Source organism: Thamnophis elegans, chromosome 4 (assembly GCF_009769535.1).
Source record: "Thamnophis elegans isolate rThaEle1 chromosome 4, rThaEle1.pri, whole genome shotgun sequence".
In the NCBI taxonomy this organism is placed as follows: domain Eukaryota; kingdom Metazoa; phylum Chordata; class Lepidosauria; order Squamata; family Colubridae; genus Thamnophis; species Thamnophis elegans.
The window spans coordinates 75,361,488-75,378,883 of NC_045544.1; the positions used below are offsets into that span (position 1 = coordinate 75,361,488).

General features: G+C 39.2%; 1 protein-coding gene across 9 annotated transcripts in view; it reads left to right on the forward strand.

The window, feature by feature from the left end:
• The first annotated feature begins 939 nt into the window (after window positions 1-939).
• Window positions 940-17,396, forward strand: part of BIRC6 (baculoviral IAP repeat containing 6) — a 153,109-nt gene continuing 136,652 nt past the window's right edge. For 8 of the 9 annotated variants that reach the window (XM_032216649.1, XM_032216653.1, XM_032216657.1 and 5 more), the window contains exons 1-2: window positions 940-5,172; window positions 16,685-16,866. In XM_032216649.1, the coding sequence (XP_032072540.1) occupies window positions 4,896-5,172; window positions 16,685-16,866 (459 nt within the window). In that variant the 5' untranslated portion in view covers window positions 940-4,895. The remainder of the gene's footprint in view (window positions 5,173-16,684; window positions 16,867-17,396) is intronic. The other variant, XM_032216650.1, reaches the window with a different exon arrangement.

Sequence of the window (17,396 nt, forward strand, 5' to 3'; positions counted from 1 at the left end):
GGATGCGCATTGACATCTCACTGCACTTAAATAACATATATTATAACCAAGAGACTTGGGGAAAAAAGGAACTATATACTTTGCAAAATTGTTAATATATTACCATATTGTTTTTCAGCAATTCTAAACAGTTTCATATGGATTAAATTTGATTGTATTTGAATAAGTTAAACAATTATGCATTGTTTAATAGAAGAATAAGTAGCTACGAACTACTGTGGCTATTTGTTGATTTTATTGACAAATTAAATGTTTAATTTCTGCCAATTCTATAAGTCAAGCAGCAGATTTTTATTGTTAACCAGATAAAGTTTAGACCTAACATTCGCTTATTTTGATGGAACTTAATTTCAAGTTATCAGCATTTAGGAAAATAACTTAAATCCATTCCTGATGTTAGAATTTATTAATCAGCGCAGCCACAGGATCTGGTTGTTTTTCTCAGAATGATAAAAGGAGCATCACACGCAAGCCCCAAAACTTTGGGGCATGTGTGCAATGCATGATGTAAGGAGTGTTGTGAAACAGGGTGAGGCTTGTGCTGTAATGCTGTCATCAGTCTTTCCTTCTACACCCCACTCATGTCATTGGACCCATTTTTTATGAATAAATTTCATGGAAATCAAAGTCAGGAATAAAACAAAAAGGCTTTAACATGTGCCTTCTATTAGTTCCCCCTCTACAGAATTATAAAAATTGAAGAATAACAAGTTGTATCTACTTTTCATATGAAGCGATGCTTGTACTTATAAAAGCTCTGAAAGTGCTACTTTCCACTTAAAAACAGCTTGTGCTTTTCTGTATAATAGCAATAGCATTTAGACTTATACCCCACTTCACAGTGCTTTGCAGCCCTCTCTTAAGCGGTTTACAGAGTCAGCATATTACCCCCAACAATCTGGGTCCTCATACTGACCTTGGAAGGATGGAAGACTGAGTCAACCTTGAGCCTGGTGAGATTCGAACTGCCAAATTGCAAGCAGCCAGCAGCCAGTACTGCATTCTAATCACTGTGTCACCTGGGCTCTAAATCAACATCATTATTAATGATCATTTTCAGAACCGTGTATTATTAAATGATCTCCAGAATGTCCAATTCTATGGCAGACTTTGATTTATAAAAACACTAAAATGGAAGAAAAATGTATTGTGTATGAAACTACAATATTATTTCTGCTTAAACTATAAATATAATATTTCAGTTTCATCTACCCTTTTTAAATCTTAATAATCAAATTCAGCTTTAAAACATATAGCTCTGCCTAGAGGTAACAGAGATATAAGGCAATCCAGGCAATCTCAGATTTCCCATACCCAATGCCCTGAACATATGCTGGGCTAACACTTCTATCCAATCTGTTCAGCATGATCTCAAAGTTGGTTCATGTAATCAGCCAGTCATCAGAAGCATTCTTAAATAGAAAAATGTGTTTGGTATAAATGCTAATTCATTAAAATAGCTATTGTCTTAATTGATTAGAAACTGGTTTGGATTAAAGTATATATTAGGATGTGAAAATATTTTCTGTAAACCTGAGCAGAATCCATTTTGTTTCCAAGGTTCAATATCATTTAAATATGCTGTATAAAAGAAGCTTTGTCAAGAGTTTCCCAGTGGATTAAACTATTTATTTATAGTACTGCATCAACTTCTACTTTTAGCCTAACATATATGTAAAATACATGTATTTTATACCAAATGGAATTCAGTTTGTTTGCACAATACATATAAATCTTCTGTATAATATCTAATCCAAGAGATAAATACCCATATTTCATATGTTTAAAATGTGTTTATAAGAATGTAAATAAATTTTTAGGATTACTGAAATACAAGCTTTTGTCATCTGAAAACATGTGAAAATAATCACAAGGTTTCATTGTATAGCTTTCCATCAGCTAAAGTCATAGGTATCCATGTGTGCGTTTGACACAGCCTATTTACAGTCATGTTTCATCTACTGAATGTTATAACCTGAGAAAACTAATTCTGTTATACACATACTTTTCTTTGCAGTAGGCGTTTGTAACTATTTTTAGTGAAATCATAAGTTTCTTTTTAAAATTTTGAGGCTAATTCTGCTTTTCTTTCAATTTCACATTTAGTTTAAGGGAAAAAGTTTCCTTTTGCAGCTTACTCCCCCCCCCCCCAAGGTACCCATTTTGAAAGAAGCATTACACAATGGACTTGTACTGCGTTTAAAAGAATAACAACTATTTTTATTACATTTTTATGCTGCCCAACTCTTAGTGCATATGTTAGCACTTTTTTGATGTCTTATTTTTCAATGTCTTTGAAAGTCACTTTTCATTTGGATTACTGCAATGCTGTAATGGGACTGCCCTTGAAGACCATCCAAAAGCTGCAGCTGGTCCAAAATGCAATAGCAGACATAGTTCTTGATGCCCTGTGGTTTGCTTGATTTACACTACTGTTGCGTGAGCTGAACTGTTCCAATTGGGGGTGCAATTTGAATGGCTTGTTATCACCTACACAGGGCCATGTTGTTTGTGGGACCACCTGCACCTAAGGATCTCTGCCCCTTCTACTAAGCCAGGCATGGTAGGTGCACTCCAGGTCATTTCCCTTAAATACTTTCATCTGATTGGACCTTAGAAATGTGCCTTCTCTGTAACCATCCCAGCCTTTTGGAATAGTCTCCCAACTGAGATTTATGGGAATCTATCCTTTTAGTCTTCTAGAATGATGTGAAGACCAAATGCTGGGCCAAGCTGATAGTATTGAGTCAGGAAGCTAATCGTTTGGTTCGTCTGGCACCTGATGTTCTACTTTTAGTCCTGTTTTTATTAGTTGGATCACTATGTGAGACAATAGGCCCTATAAGTTCTGCAAATAAATGTATCTGCCGTGCTTACTGAAGTCAAGTTTTGGATATCAATGGCATAGATATAGCCCATTGTTCTTATCTATTTTAATATCTCTGTTTCAGATTTTTAAGCTTTCTGTATTTTAGATGAATACCTCTAGAACTCTTGAATATTGAAGAATGTTAAACCTATCATTAAATAGACATAATAGTGTCTGTAAGATAGAAACTAGTAATGTTTCTTTACTCTTAAATAAGCTTCTTTCCTCAGCATTAAACTGAATGCTTCTGAGCTTGTATCAATACACAAATAAATGTATTTGAAAATATGTTGCTAGAAAAAGGCTAGGCTTTTTAAAGCTGAAATACAGGACTGTTGAAAGTAGATAGCTTATGTCTGTTGATTCTTTTGAGTATCTCAATGGCTTTTGCTAACACAGACCCTAATATCCTTCAGGTTTTCTGATGAGACATAGACACCTCCATTTCAGAGGCTTTGAGCTTTCTGGCCAGACTGGGCTTAGAAGTGGTGATTAGTGCTGTTCACCACCATGACAACTGCTGTACACTCTGATTATATCATTTCAGATAATGGAAGTTCTGCATTCAGTCATTTCTGCATTCTGTGGCCTGATGGACATCATTCCACCATGACTGCCTCTTGGTTACTGCTTCTGATTTCATGTAAGCTCATGCTTATATCATTAGCAATGGTATCCTGGATCTTGTCTTCTGTTGGCCTCTCTTTCAATTGCATTCAATTTTTGTAAGCATCAAAATTTTCTCCATTGACTATTGCTTTTGCGTGATGTATCCAAAAACCATAGTTTCATTATTAGTGCTTCCAATGAGCAGCGTGATTTTTATTTCCTCCAATATTAAATGATCTGTTCTTTTTGTAATTGGTGGTATGTTCAACTATTTTGTTCAGCACAATTCAAAGGCATCAGTTTTTCTTCAACCCTCCAAATGGTCTAGCTTTCATAGCTAGAGTTAAGTTAGTTAAGGCTAACGTATCTTGGCTGCAAAAATCCAGGTTACCACTAGATAGCAGCAAAGTGACAGGGAAAACTTAACTCTTTGACATCTTGTGGTATGCAGATTATTACAGATAAGATATAGTAGCCATAACCATTATTTTCTTGTACTGGTCCAAGGGCTCAAACAGCCCAAGAACTCATTACTTCCTTGGAAATAGTAAAAGTAAAGGGAATAGAAGAGCAACTCAAAAGGAAAAGTTCCACACTTAAAACAGGAGTCCAAGTATCTTTTTAAACACACCAAAGTGGGATTTACTACTTACTTTCAATACATGGAAATGCGGTGGCATTATCTCACTATCCTAATACACAGTCAGGCTGTGGCTGTGAAAATAAACGCTATAAATCCTCACCCGCTTGGCCGGATCTATAACAAACATATTAGACTTTAGAGGCCGAAAACCAATGAGAATCAAGAAGGGACCTGCAGCCAGCCTTCTTCGCCCGACTGGTCTCAAAGTCCTATCCTTGTCATCTCCAGCAGTCGAGACGTTTTACATTCGGAGGCTCCAAATTTTGAAGGCTGCCAAAAATTGCAAATCGGTTTTCTCTCAAAATCTGAAAGGGAACCTGGGTTTTGTTTTGTATTTTTTTCTTCTCCTTTCCAGTAGTTCTATTTCGTCAGTTTACAAAATAAATACACCCGCCACTTCAACGGCCATTAAAAGCAGGCTGGAGGGCGGAGACACATCTGGTTACGGAGGCTGCTGGTCAGGTGACTTAAAGCGAGCTCTTAGGAATCGCCTCAGGAGGCGGTAGGGCGCATGTCAGTTCTCCTTCCGCCCTTTCACTTCGAACCATGCACTGAACACTTGAGAAGCGGTTTCTTAGCGGCACTCTGCTTCCGGCGCAGTTACGTCATTTCCTGCGGACGCCGACGCTCAGCTCCCTCTTCTTTTCTCTCTGTCTCTCTTCCCCTCTCCCTTTTTTCCCCTCCCCCTTTCTCCGGACCCGGATGCTGACTGGTGGCGGCGGCTCCTCTCGGGACTGTCACTGAGCGGTTCCGCCGGGCTTCTTGTCCTGCGCGATGGCGGCGGAGGAGGCCGGGGGAGCGTCTTGCTCCTCGGGGCCGGTGTCGACCGGGCCGGGGCCGGGGCCAGGGCCGGGTCCAGGACCGGGGCCGGGTCCAGGCCCCTGCGAGTGGCTGCTGCTGCGGGACGGCTGCCTGCGTTGCGACGCCGACGGGCTTTGCAGCCTGTGTTACCACCCGGCGCTCAACGCCATCCTGGCCGTGACCGCCCGCGGCGCCATCAAAGTCATCGACGGCACCTCAGGAGCTACGCTGCAGGCGTCGGCGCTCAACGGTGAGGGGGGGGGGTGTCGGGTCGGAGGCCGGTCCAAAACGGGACCCCCGTGGGTGGGCGGTAGGTGGAGGGGAAGAGTGGCAAGTGGGCGCCGCGGGTTCGTGTAGGGAGAGCGGGCGGCGTTTTGGGAAGAAAAGACCGCCGTGTCCCCCTCGTCTCTTCTCTCCCGCTCGCCGTGGCTTTCCGATCTGTCCCGGGTGTGTGTGTGTGTGTGTGAATGTGACGGTTGGGCTTCGGGCCCTGGAAGTCCGTTTACTTGCCTGGCAAGAGCGCGAAGGGCGAGCCGGTTTCTTTCTTTCTCTTGAGCACCCGCCGCTTTTATTCTTTCGGATTGTGACTCGGGAGGACGTAGAGCCGAAGCCAATAAAGAAAGGCCGGCGGAGTTGGACGCTTTGAGAGAGGAGGAGGAGGAGGAGGGCAGAAGTGGAAGTCCAAAGTTGCCTTCCCGTGCCGGCTTGAACGGCTCCCTGCTTGCTTTCTTTTCCCACTTCGCAAATGGTTTGTTTTAAAGCAGGGTTCCTCAGCTCGGTGTGCTCCGGAAATGCCAGACCTTAAGCCCCACCGCTGTCATTCCACATGGCAGTGCTGAAAAGGAAGGGCAACGTTGGCCAAGAGTGACAGAATCCCAGTTCTGGAAAACTATTTCAAATTCTGACTTTCCTCCTCACCCTCCCCCCACCTTTCCTAAAACCATGACTCCACCAATTGTTAAGAGAGAAGGGGGAAAGGTTGACCAAAATAAGTTTCTTCAAATGCTTTATTAGAAATGGGTATATCCATGTGATAGCTGGTGATTACAAACCTGTATCGATATGCTGTAATTTACCAAAATGTGACTACAGTATAATCCTTGCTTGAATAGCCTATTGGTAATAACACTGAAAGCATTACTATACTAAAAATTCAGATACCCCTTAACTAGATTTGACAACCATTGATTTATTAAATTAGGTGGTTATGCTGTGTTTTTTTATATTAAATGTTACAACTAAGCAGATTTCTGCTTTTCTTATAATGCTACTTTGAAGTGGAATATAGCAACATGTTGAACTAGTTGTAGGTTATTACCCTCTACGGAATTTTGTTACATTGGTCAATTTCTTTAATGCAATATATTTCAACATTTGAAAAATGTGTTTAAGACAAAGAAATGTAATCCTTGTTTATCATTTCTTAGTACTCATTGTGTTTTGTGAAGGTTGCGGTAGGGCTTTTTTTTTTAAAGAATAATTGATAAGGCTAAAAATATTTATAGTGAGAACCAAAAATACCTGGGATAAGAATGTTTTTGTGTAAAAATAATTTAAAAGGTAGAAGATGACAATAGAACACTTAAGTACTGCAGTTGTACGGATTATGCTTTATTTACATATTTGTTTTAAATGCCACTTTTCTGTTCAAAATGAATAATCGAGCTTTTACAAGTTAAAACAGCATAAAATGTACAAAAGAAAAATAATTAAATCACAAATAATAATATTAAAAGCCTCAGTAAATAGAGTTTTTACAAGGCAAAGGCAAAGAAAGTGAAGGGACAAAAGAAGCTCTCTTTACTGTAAGTAGGCCTCTGAAAGCATCTCCCATAGATATGAGAGAAAATCTTCTGTTAGTCAGATCATGACCTTTTTCGGACTTGGTAATTAGCACTAATGTCTTTAGTTATAGTTGAAAATCATTTGACAATCAATGCAGGTTTTTCAGTATTATCAAGTTATGGAGCATCTGCATTCTGCAGGGTCATAAATAGCTTCAAAATAGCAAGAGCTTTCTCTTTTTAGGTGCATGTGTTACATGTTAAAAGGGGCAGGGTTTTGATTATCCAATTGTGCCCACTACTTTTCTGCTGCTGACTGTCAGCTTATTCCTATCATGTTATCTTGGTAATTTTGTACCAGTTAGTAGTCTAGCTATTACAGTGTATATTAGTTGCAATTTCCAAATAGTTTTCAAGACTACTACTATAAAGAGTTGAGTAAATTGCAGTTATAGGTAGTCCCCGATTTACAACAGTTCATTTAGTGACCGTTCAAACTTACACCATCACTGAAAAAAGTGACTATGATTGTTTATCACACTTATGACCATTGAATAATCACCGTGGTTAGGGGATCAGAATTTAGATGCTTGACAACTGACTCGTATTTATGGCAGTTGCAGTGACCCAGGATCATGTGATCGTCTTTTGCGACCTGGCAAGCAAAGTCAATGGGGAAGCCAGATTCACTTAATAACCTTGTTACTAACTTAATTGCAGTGATTCACTTAACAATTGTGGCAAGAAAGGTCATAAATGGGGAAAAACTTGATTAACAAATGTTTCACTTAACAAAAATTTTGAGTTCAATTGTGGTGGGAAATCGAGGACTATGTAATCAAACTGAGATATAATAAAATAAATAAATGGTCAGATTACATCAATTGGCCCAATGGATATAATTTTTTAAAATGTAGTTCTTGCTGCAGCCTCCATCAGAAAAACTGGTAACAGTTGAAAATAAAAAAATATATTGTAGGCTTATTAATTGATTTAGACTAGTGGTTCTTCATCATCATCATTACCTTATCAAGAAATCTCTTTTGAATTTAAGTAGTGAATTTCAATTTGTTTTCTTAAGTTCATTAAGAATGAATATTAAGTTCATTATTAATGTAAGCAATGGTCAAACATAATGATTGCTTCCTTGGAATGAATTGGAAAATATTTTGGGCCATATATTATCAGAATACTAATAGTATTTCAGACCAAATGTGAATGAGCTACACAAGTAATTTCCATGTGAACCTGAGCAGCATACAGTAAAAGATGGAATCCTGTGGAACAGCATAGGATAGCGACTTAGGAATAGATCTGAAGACTCTTGCATCAGGACATGGCTTGAAAGGAGGGGCCAGAATCACTGCAAATCAGTTCCCCCAAGGTGCAGGTTTACGAGATCATCTAGGATGATTGAACAATTATTTGAAAGATATCAGTGTTTGAGTAGAACAGCTACTTTCATTTTTTTTCTTATTTACTTTCAGTTTCTCTAATCTCTTCTTGCTTACCAGAGTCTGTCCTTCCTCCCTTCTGCCTAGCAGAGAGAGATTGCTTGTTCAATTGCTTATAGTCTTTCCTACTCCTTGTCTGACAAAGAGATCTGTATGGCAGAGTAGCCAGATCCAGTATTACTCCTTGGCCACTGCACCTTTTCTTCCTCAGGCAACACTACTTCCCAACCTTTCTGCTTTCCTGCTGCCCTGGCCTGCATAAACTGATTCTTGTCAGAAAGAAGCACTAAGCATAAGAGGCATCAGGACAACGGTTTCATGGCCTGGCCAATCAGACTTTTCGGTTGCAGGGGGATCTGCTAGGTCAAGCTGAGGTAAACGGTTAGGCCACTAATGCCAAACTGCCTTTTCCTGGAATGCACCTGATGTCTTCTTTCAGCAGTGTAAATATGTTTCCTATCTTTGAGCTAGGCAAAGAACATGTTAATTGCCATCTAGTCGTAGCCTTAATTCTCAGCTCATATATAGATAGATGCTCAGGGTTTGCTAGGCTACACATGCTAGGTTGACTGAGCTATTTTTGTGGCATTTGGATATATCTGTATTTTTTTTCTGACACTCCCCCCCCCCCTTTATTGAATAAATTTGGATAAAAATGCATCTTCGTGATTTTGCAATTTTTTACCAAAATGTAAGCCTTATGTATGAAGTCTGATTTATTTATTATATATTGTATCATATTCAAAAGCTGTCCATCTCCCTCATATGAAGTTGCTATTTGAGGTTTCATTTATTTATTTAAAAGATTTGTATAGCCACCCAACCTGAAACCAAACTCTGGAGAATTCACAATTCATAAAAAAGAGACCAATAAAACATCACAACAAACTTCCCTGATACAGCCCACAACATTCTCACACTTCATCTTCATCAGACTTCATCTTCATTCTATCTCAAAGTTTCGGGAAAGCCAGCTTTTAAATAGTTAAAGAAGGTTAAAAGGGTAAAGGCCTGCTTGCTCTCGTGGAGGAGGGTGTTCTATAGGGAAGGACTACAAAACAATGGAAAAGTCCTATTTGTTCATTGTACTCCTTCACTTTTATTATTAGAATTTGTGATAGAGATAGAAATAAGTGCATCTTTTGAAAAGGTATATATAGTTTTAGCTAAGTATTTGATGGTTGAACAAAATAAAGTGGCAACAGGATTAATATTTGAGACTCGTAGAATCTTTTCAAGCACATATGACCAATCTGAGCTATGTGATACATATAGAACATGCAGAAAATAATTTTGGATGGAAAGCTGTTTTAATGCCTTTTAGAGCCTATTAGATATCGGAAAATGCGTGTAGCCTTATTGGTGCCCATGGAGACAACTTTGCCACCATTGCTCCAAAACCAATAACTTTAGTCTGAAGAATGTATTTAGCTTTACTAAAAGTAGGCATAAGAGTACTTTTCTTCCTTCAGTACCATAAGGCAGAGTTCCTCAATCTTTCCAGTTTTGTGGACTGGCGGGGGGGGGAGGGGAGTGGACGGTTTCGCGTGAGTAGTGGGCAAGTGTACGTTGCGCAAGCGGTGGGCAAGGGTGTGCATGCAGCTCCACTCAAGTGGGGATGAACGTGCACGCTCACCTGTACTTCTGCAGTCTGGTTCCAAACAGCTCAAACCCCCACGGCTCGGGGGTTTGGGACCTCTGCCATAAGGTATAAAATGCCATTATGGGTAGTTTCTGTAATGTTTCATATTTGGGGATTGGAAGCAAAGCTGTTTATACCTAGTACTGTTGATGTTGCAAGAAAAAATATGTGAACCCCTTGGGATTACGTGGAGTTTTGCATGAATTGGTAATAAAATGTGCTCTGAACTTCATCTATGTCACAACAATGGAAAAACACAGCCTGCTGAAAATAATACTACACAAACATTAGATGTTGCCATGGTTTAATTGCACATAACATGTAAACATTCACAGTGCAGGGAGAAAAAAGTATGTGTGCCCCTAGCCTAATGACGTCTCCATGAGCGAATTGGAGCGAGGAGTGAGCCAACCTTGACTCCAATCAGTGTGATGATATTGGATGTGTTGCTGACAGCTGTTCTGCCCTTTAGAAACACACACCTGTTGTGGGTTTACTGGTTTCAAGAAGCACTGTCTGATGTGAACCATGCCTCGCAGAAAAGAGCTCTCAGAAGACCTACGATCAAGAATTGTTGACTTGCATGAAGCTGGAAAGGGTTACAAAAGTATCTCCAAAAGCCTTGATGTTCATGTGTCCACGGTAAGACAGACTGTCTACAAATGGAGAAAGTTTAGCACTGTTGCTACTCTCCCTAGGTGTGGTCGTCCTGTAAAAATGACTGCAAGAGCACAGCGCAGAATGCTTCATGAGGTAAAGAAGAATCCTAGAGTGTCAGCTAAAGACCTACAGAAATCTCTGGCACATGCTAACATTTTTGTTGACACATCTACAATAAGGAAAATATTAAACAAGAATGGAGTACATGGGAGGACACCACGGAGGAAGCCATTGCTTTCCCAAAAAATGTTGCAGCACATTTGAAGTTTGCAAAAGAACACCTGGATGTTCCACAGCACTACTGGCAAAATATACTGTGGACAGATAAAATCAAAATTGAGTTGTTTGGGAAAAACACAGAACACTATGTGTGGAGAAAAAAAGGCACAACACACCAACATCAAAACCTCATCCCCACTGTAAAACATGGCGGAGGGAGCATCATGGTTTGGGGCTGCTTTGCTGCCTCAGGGCCTGGATGGATTGTTGTCATTGATGGGAAAATGAATTCCAGAGTTTATCAAGACATTTTGCAGGAAAACGTACGACCATCTGTCCACCAGCTGAAGCTCCGCAGAGGATGGGTGATGCAACAGGACAATGACCCAAAGCATACAAGTAAGTCAACACAAAAATGGCTTCAACAGCACAGAATACGCCCTCTGGAGTGGCCCAGTCAGAGTCCTGACCTCAACTCGATTGAAATGCTGTGGCATGACCTTAAGAGAGCGATTCACACCAGACATCCCAAGAATATTGCTACACTGAAACAGTTTTGTGAAGAGGAGTGGTCCAAAATTACTCCAGATCGTTGTGCAGGTCTGATCTGCAACTACAGGAAATGTTTGGTTGAGGTTATTGCTGCCAAAGGAGGGTCAACCAGTTATTAAGTCCAATGGTTCACATACTTTTTCCTCCCTGCACTGTGAATGTTTACATGTTATGTGCAATTAAACCATGACAACATCTAATGTTTGTGTAGTATTATTTTCAGCAGGCTGTGTTTTTCCATTGTTGTGACGTAGATGAAGTTCAGAGCACATTTTATGACCAATTCATGCAAAATTCCACGTAATCCCAAGGGGTTCACATACTTTTTCTTGCAACTATATGTTGTGATGACTGTTGTTACTTTATTTTTACATCTACTGTGCTGAAATTGTAGTGACGTTATTTATTTTTTTATTTATCTATCTATCTATCTATCTATCTATCTCTATCTATCTATCTATCTATCTATCTATCTATCTATCTATCTATCTATCTATCTATCAAATGTATATAACCACCCATCTCATGAGAAGTGACTCTTAATACTTTCTTTTTTAATGTACATGAATATAATGTATGAAGCAGGGAATGCAGGTGATAGAAGAAAGAAAGGTTTATAAGGAAAGAACATTCTTATATGACATTTATGGTAATTTTTCATAATTTTATTAAATATATTTCTAATAGGGATGTGCAAAATGTTCCACGTATTTTTTCATACATAGTACTATTAATTTTGATTAGTCCAAGTTTATGTTGATTCATATATGGAACAAAACTGATTCTAAATACAGACCAAGACATGATTATTCTGGCAAAAATGGTTTGGGAAAAACAGGAGAAAAAAAAAAGAGGCTTGAGGGATTTCCTTAGTGACACAATGTATGGATATTGGTTGTAATGACTGAGCAAAGTCATCAGAATGAAGTAGTTGGGCCGGTGGGCTATGCAATGCTTGCAGATTTTTCATTATTGCTGAGACCATCAATTGTGCAGGATGACTGGTGATAGTTGAGGCTGAGGGAGGGAAGAAAAGAGGCTGGGGAGACATAGAGCAGGCAGACCCGTGGGAGTATCTTATTGAGAACTGCTAAATTGAGAGAGCCTGGATTTTGTGTAACACACATCATATATGTCTGATCACTACCTTGAGAACTTTCTGGATTTTGTTTCATCCAAAATCAAGAAAAGCAAAAACATTGTTTATTTTGCTGGAGTCTCCTTGTTTAGCTATCTTCATCTCCTCCTTCATCTTCTTCCAGAACACTTTTTTATTTCCACCAAAATAATTCAGCAGTTTGATTGCTTTTTAAATTGTAATGATTCTATGCTATTTTTACTATATATAGTAGACAATATGGTATTTAATTTTTTTTGCACTAATCATTTTATGCATTCATAGTCTCTTTCACTTCATCATTGCACCAAATATCCTATTCCTCATTAACATCTCCATATATCTTGTAGCAGTCTGTAGCATACATTTTTTCATTTTGTTCTAACATCTTCCACACCCTCTTTCATTAAATCCATTCATTCTCTTGGATATTAATCTGACAGTTTTCATTCAAGTCTTCTATTTCCCTGTTTGGTAGTTCTGTTTTTATTGTTGTTTCTTGTACTTTCCCCACTTTTTATTCTATGTTGTCTTGCACAAGTTGAGCAGCAAACAGTTCTCAATTAGCACATGTCCAGTTATTTTACTGGCTTTGTCGTAAATCAATTAGCAGGTAATACAAGAATTGAGAGGGGTAGATCGGGCAGAGAAAAAACTATAGAGAAAGAAATTCTTTTCTAGAACTCATATCTGTGACTTAAATAATCAAAGAATAATTGATCTCTTGCAGTCCAGTAATCTAGATCTAAATTCAAACAATGAATTTGGAATATGGATCTCCAAAGAAATTTAAGCAAAGGAGTCACACCACATATTCTCCTGTAAGGGTTCACTCTTCCCTCTTATTTATCATCCATTATGATTTTGAAATTTTGTAAGGCTTTCACTTTAGCTAGGCTGGAGATATTTCCCTTAGCAGTCTATATTTATGTGTTAGAAGGGAGAGGGGCAAAATAAAGAAGGAATACAGCCTGGGGCTGAATAGGAGACAGAAAAAAGAGTTACGGTAGCAAATTCCTAGAACGTCCTAGGTACATCTATGAGCGTGAGAGTAGTAAAGGTTAAGCCTAGCAAGATTCTGTCTGTTGAATACAAGCAAATAAAGAACTGAACTTTGACAGACTTGCTCTATGTCGTTCTTGAGCCGGGCCTGAAATTCTGTTACTGTAGCTTCACAATAAGGTAAAGTTAGCTTATCTGGTTGTGTTTTCTGTCTGGTCTACCTGATAAGACTAACATCAATCTTGCAAGTCTCCTTCTCTCTTCCAAGGAGAGGAATTTCAGGAATATCCTCTGATGGTCAAGAAACTCTGCTATCCACCAAGCATCTGGCAGCAGCCTTGTTGCAACCCCAGAAGCTAGTAGATCCAGCAAATGACCACTTTGCAGAATGCCATGATAAGACTAATGCAACAGCTGAGGCAAATTTGCCTCAATCCATGGCAGCACAACAAATTGCAGCTGAGGCAATGCTTCTGCATTCCCATAGAAGCTTGCCAGAATCAGGATCAATTCTACATTCACTTCTCAATCTGATATGTTTATAGCAGGCAGACCAGTGGAGTTTTCCCACTGATCACACCAAAATGAATTTTGGATAAACTTTGCTGAAGGGAGCAGCAACTCATTCATTGAGGGAACCATCTGATATTGGACAGAACCAGGACCTCATGTGTAAACTTGACGCTTTGGCAATCCCATACAAGATGGAAGATCTGGGAGCTGAAACGGTGTCAGAAGTGAATAAGTATATCCTGGAAGAGCTACATCAGCATTATATAATAATAGACATAACTGGAAGAGTTAAGGGAGAGAAGAAATGGTAAGGAGAATCTACAGTCTGTTTTTCCCATATCACCCTCTCCCAATAGCCTCCTTGGAATCCAGCAGAGGAGAAGCCATGCAAATTGGATCAGCCAGGATCTCTGTATCATCAGGAAAAAAAGAAAAAAAGAAAGGATCAGAGACATTCTTTTACTATGAAGCTCCAGGACTCTTAGCCAGATTATGTCTGTTAAAAGCACCAGTGTCTTAAACAGCAACAAGATGCAGAACTTGTAAATCAACAGGGTGATAGCCAGCAAGTGCCCATCTCATTTCATAGCAGCAAACCAAGAAAACCACCAGCCCCTTTCCAGGAGTTCCTAGCGGGGGATGCTCCACCATTTGAAAAGAGCTCAGTAGGCAAGCATACTTAATTGCTCCTGTTACTGTTACTTTAGATTCTAGGGAGAAGGTGGAATTTTCTGTTATTGTACAGTCTTGGACAACCATACATTTCATAAATATAGAAACAGTATAGAAATTAAAGTTTCCCATAGATAGTCCTTGACTTAGAACCACAATTGGGACTGGAATTTCTGTTATTAAGTCATGTAGTCATAAAGCACAACATCACACAACAGCATTACTTAGTGATGTAATCCTGGCAATCCCCATTGCCATTTGTTAACAAAGAATCACGTAACATTAAGTAAGTACCCACTCCAAACCAACCCACACTTGGTCCCTCCTTCCCTTCCCTTGGTAAGGTAAGCTATTGTCTCTTCTTTAACTCACCCAACTCTCCCCTTTTGGACACCTTGCACTCTGCCTTGCAGGTGGTAAGTAGCCCATTGATCACTGGCTTCTGGGTGTACTGCAGTTCTGAAGTTGCAAGAAGCCCTGAACCACAGTTCAGCAGCAAATCTTTTGCAGTGCAAGGAAAGTCCAACCAGGCCCAACAGCACAGCACAAAGCCTCTGCCCAACACCACAATGCATAGTAGCCTCCTCTAGAAGCCCAATGGTGCTGTTTAAAGCTGCCACCTAGCATCACAACATGAAGTAATACTAAATCCCAGAAAGCTGCTGCCCAGCACTGCAGCCTGAAGCTTCTGCCTCAGAAAGCCCAGCCCATCTGCCTTCACTGCTCTGTACTCTGAGATCTTGCATTCTGCAACCTCAGCTGATCTTTACCATCTTCCTTCTGCTGTGATGTACCTGCCCTGGTCCATCACAAGGCACCATGTGAGGCCATCGTCCCCATTTCATGCTGGGCATACTTGGTCAGCAGTGGGAGCAAGAGGACAACAAAGTTTAGCTATGATCGCAGGGGCTGGAGAGTGTAGGCGGAAAAGGGACATACATGGAGGAGGTAGATGGGGGACTTGCATTGCCTGTGCAATCTCAAGTTCAGCAGGCTGTCAATATCTCAGGGGCTGCCACAAAGAAGAGGGAGTCAAACTATTCTCCAAAGCACCAGAGGACAGAACAAGAAGCAATGGGTGGAAACTAATCAAGGAGAGAAGCAACTTAGAACTAAGGAGAAATTTCCTGACAGAACAATTAACCAGTGCCTTCAGAAGTTGTGAATTTACTTGCTTCCAGAAGTTGTGAATGCTCCAACACTGGAAGTTTTTAAGAAGAGATCGGATAACCATTTGTCTGAAGTGGTGTAGGGTTTCCTGCCTGAACAGGAGGTTGGACTAGAAGATCTCCAAGGTCCCTTCCAACTCTGTTATTTTATGTTCTAAGCACTCAAATTTTGATCACATGACTTCAGGGGTGCTGCAATGGCTATAAGTTAGAGGGTTGATCATAAACCTGTGTCACTTAAAACAGTTGTTGAACAAAGGCAGAACTAGAAATCATAACCTTTTGGTTTTTAGACTTGTATATAAAGAATGTATTTTATTTTACTACTCTTAATAATGTTCATTATTTGCCACAGGTGTATGCATGCATGTGTGTATGTGCGCTTTTCCTTTTCAGAATGCATAACGATTCTCTCTTTTGTTCAGATTATTTTTAATGAAAAGATTGAACAATTTGGTACGTTTATTTAGTACTAAAACAGTACTACTATAGTGCTAAATAAATCATTAGGTTATGAATTAGATGGTTGTTTGGAAGATATTTTTATCAAAATTATACTGAATAGGTTTTGGATTGTTAAAACATACCTGTCTGTAACTATAAACATTTCTTCTATAAAAAATTAGAATAATATTGTTTTTAAAAATCCAAGTGTTCTTGATTTTTCAGTTTCATTTCAGATATTTCTCAACTTAAAGTATATTAAAATAAGGAAAATAATCTATACCTGGAAAAGAGGCTACAGTATTAGAAGTTAGAATACCATTCATCCATCTTCAAATGTAAATTTGTTTAAGGTGCAGGAACTTCGTTAAAATCTTCTCAGAAGTCATACATAGTGTCCTTCCATGATAGGCTTTCCCTTGTATGATCAGTGAGAGGAGATTGCAATTTATTTCAGCAGGACTCCATGAACATGCTTTCTTGATTTAAAATCTCCTTATTTTATTTTATTGTTTTGCTTTTTACATTTTACAGCTAAGCCAGGTGGTCGGGTGAAATGTCAGTACATTTCTGCAGTGGATAAAGTCATCTTTGTGGATGATTATGCAGTTGGATGTAGGAAGGATCTGAATGGCATCTTATTGTTGGACACAGCTCTGCAAACTCCTGTTTCTAAACAAGATGATATAGTTCAGCTTGAATTGCCAGTGACAGAGGTAAGTGATTAGTAGTCTTTCTATTAAATTTCTACAGGAACTCCACACACTATATCTAATTGCATTTTAACTTTTTCCATTGAATATATGTATTTTTATTATTATACTGCTACTCTGCTGGTGGGGGGGGGGAGATTTTGTCTCTTCCTCATTTACATGTATTTATCATGTGCAGAATCTGATTTTCATCATATGCAGGACCTCTCACTAATCATACTCATGAAGTGGCCTGAGATTTTCATCTGTTCAAAGAATGGATAATTATGCTGATTGGTGGTAAATTTCAGGAACATGTAACCTAAATAACCCAGTGGCTCCCAGTTTATTTTCAGACTGGTTTCAGGTTGATGATGATTACCTTTTAAAAGTTTGAAATGCATCTTCCTGGTTCACCTTCCTTGATTAATAAGATTTATGTAACAGGAGAGGCATATTTTATAACTATTTAAAATCAGTTATAGAGAGATTGGAGAATATATTCATAGACCTATATTACCACTAATTAATATCCTTTTTTCCTGTTTGGAAGT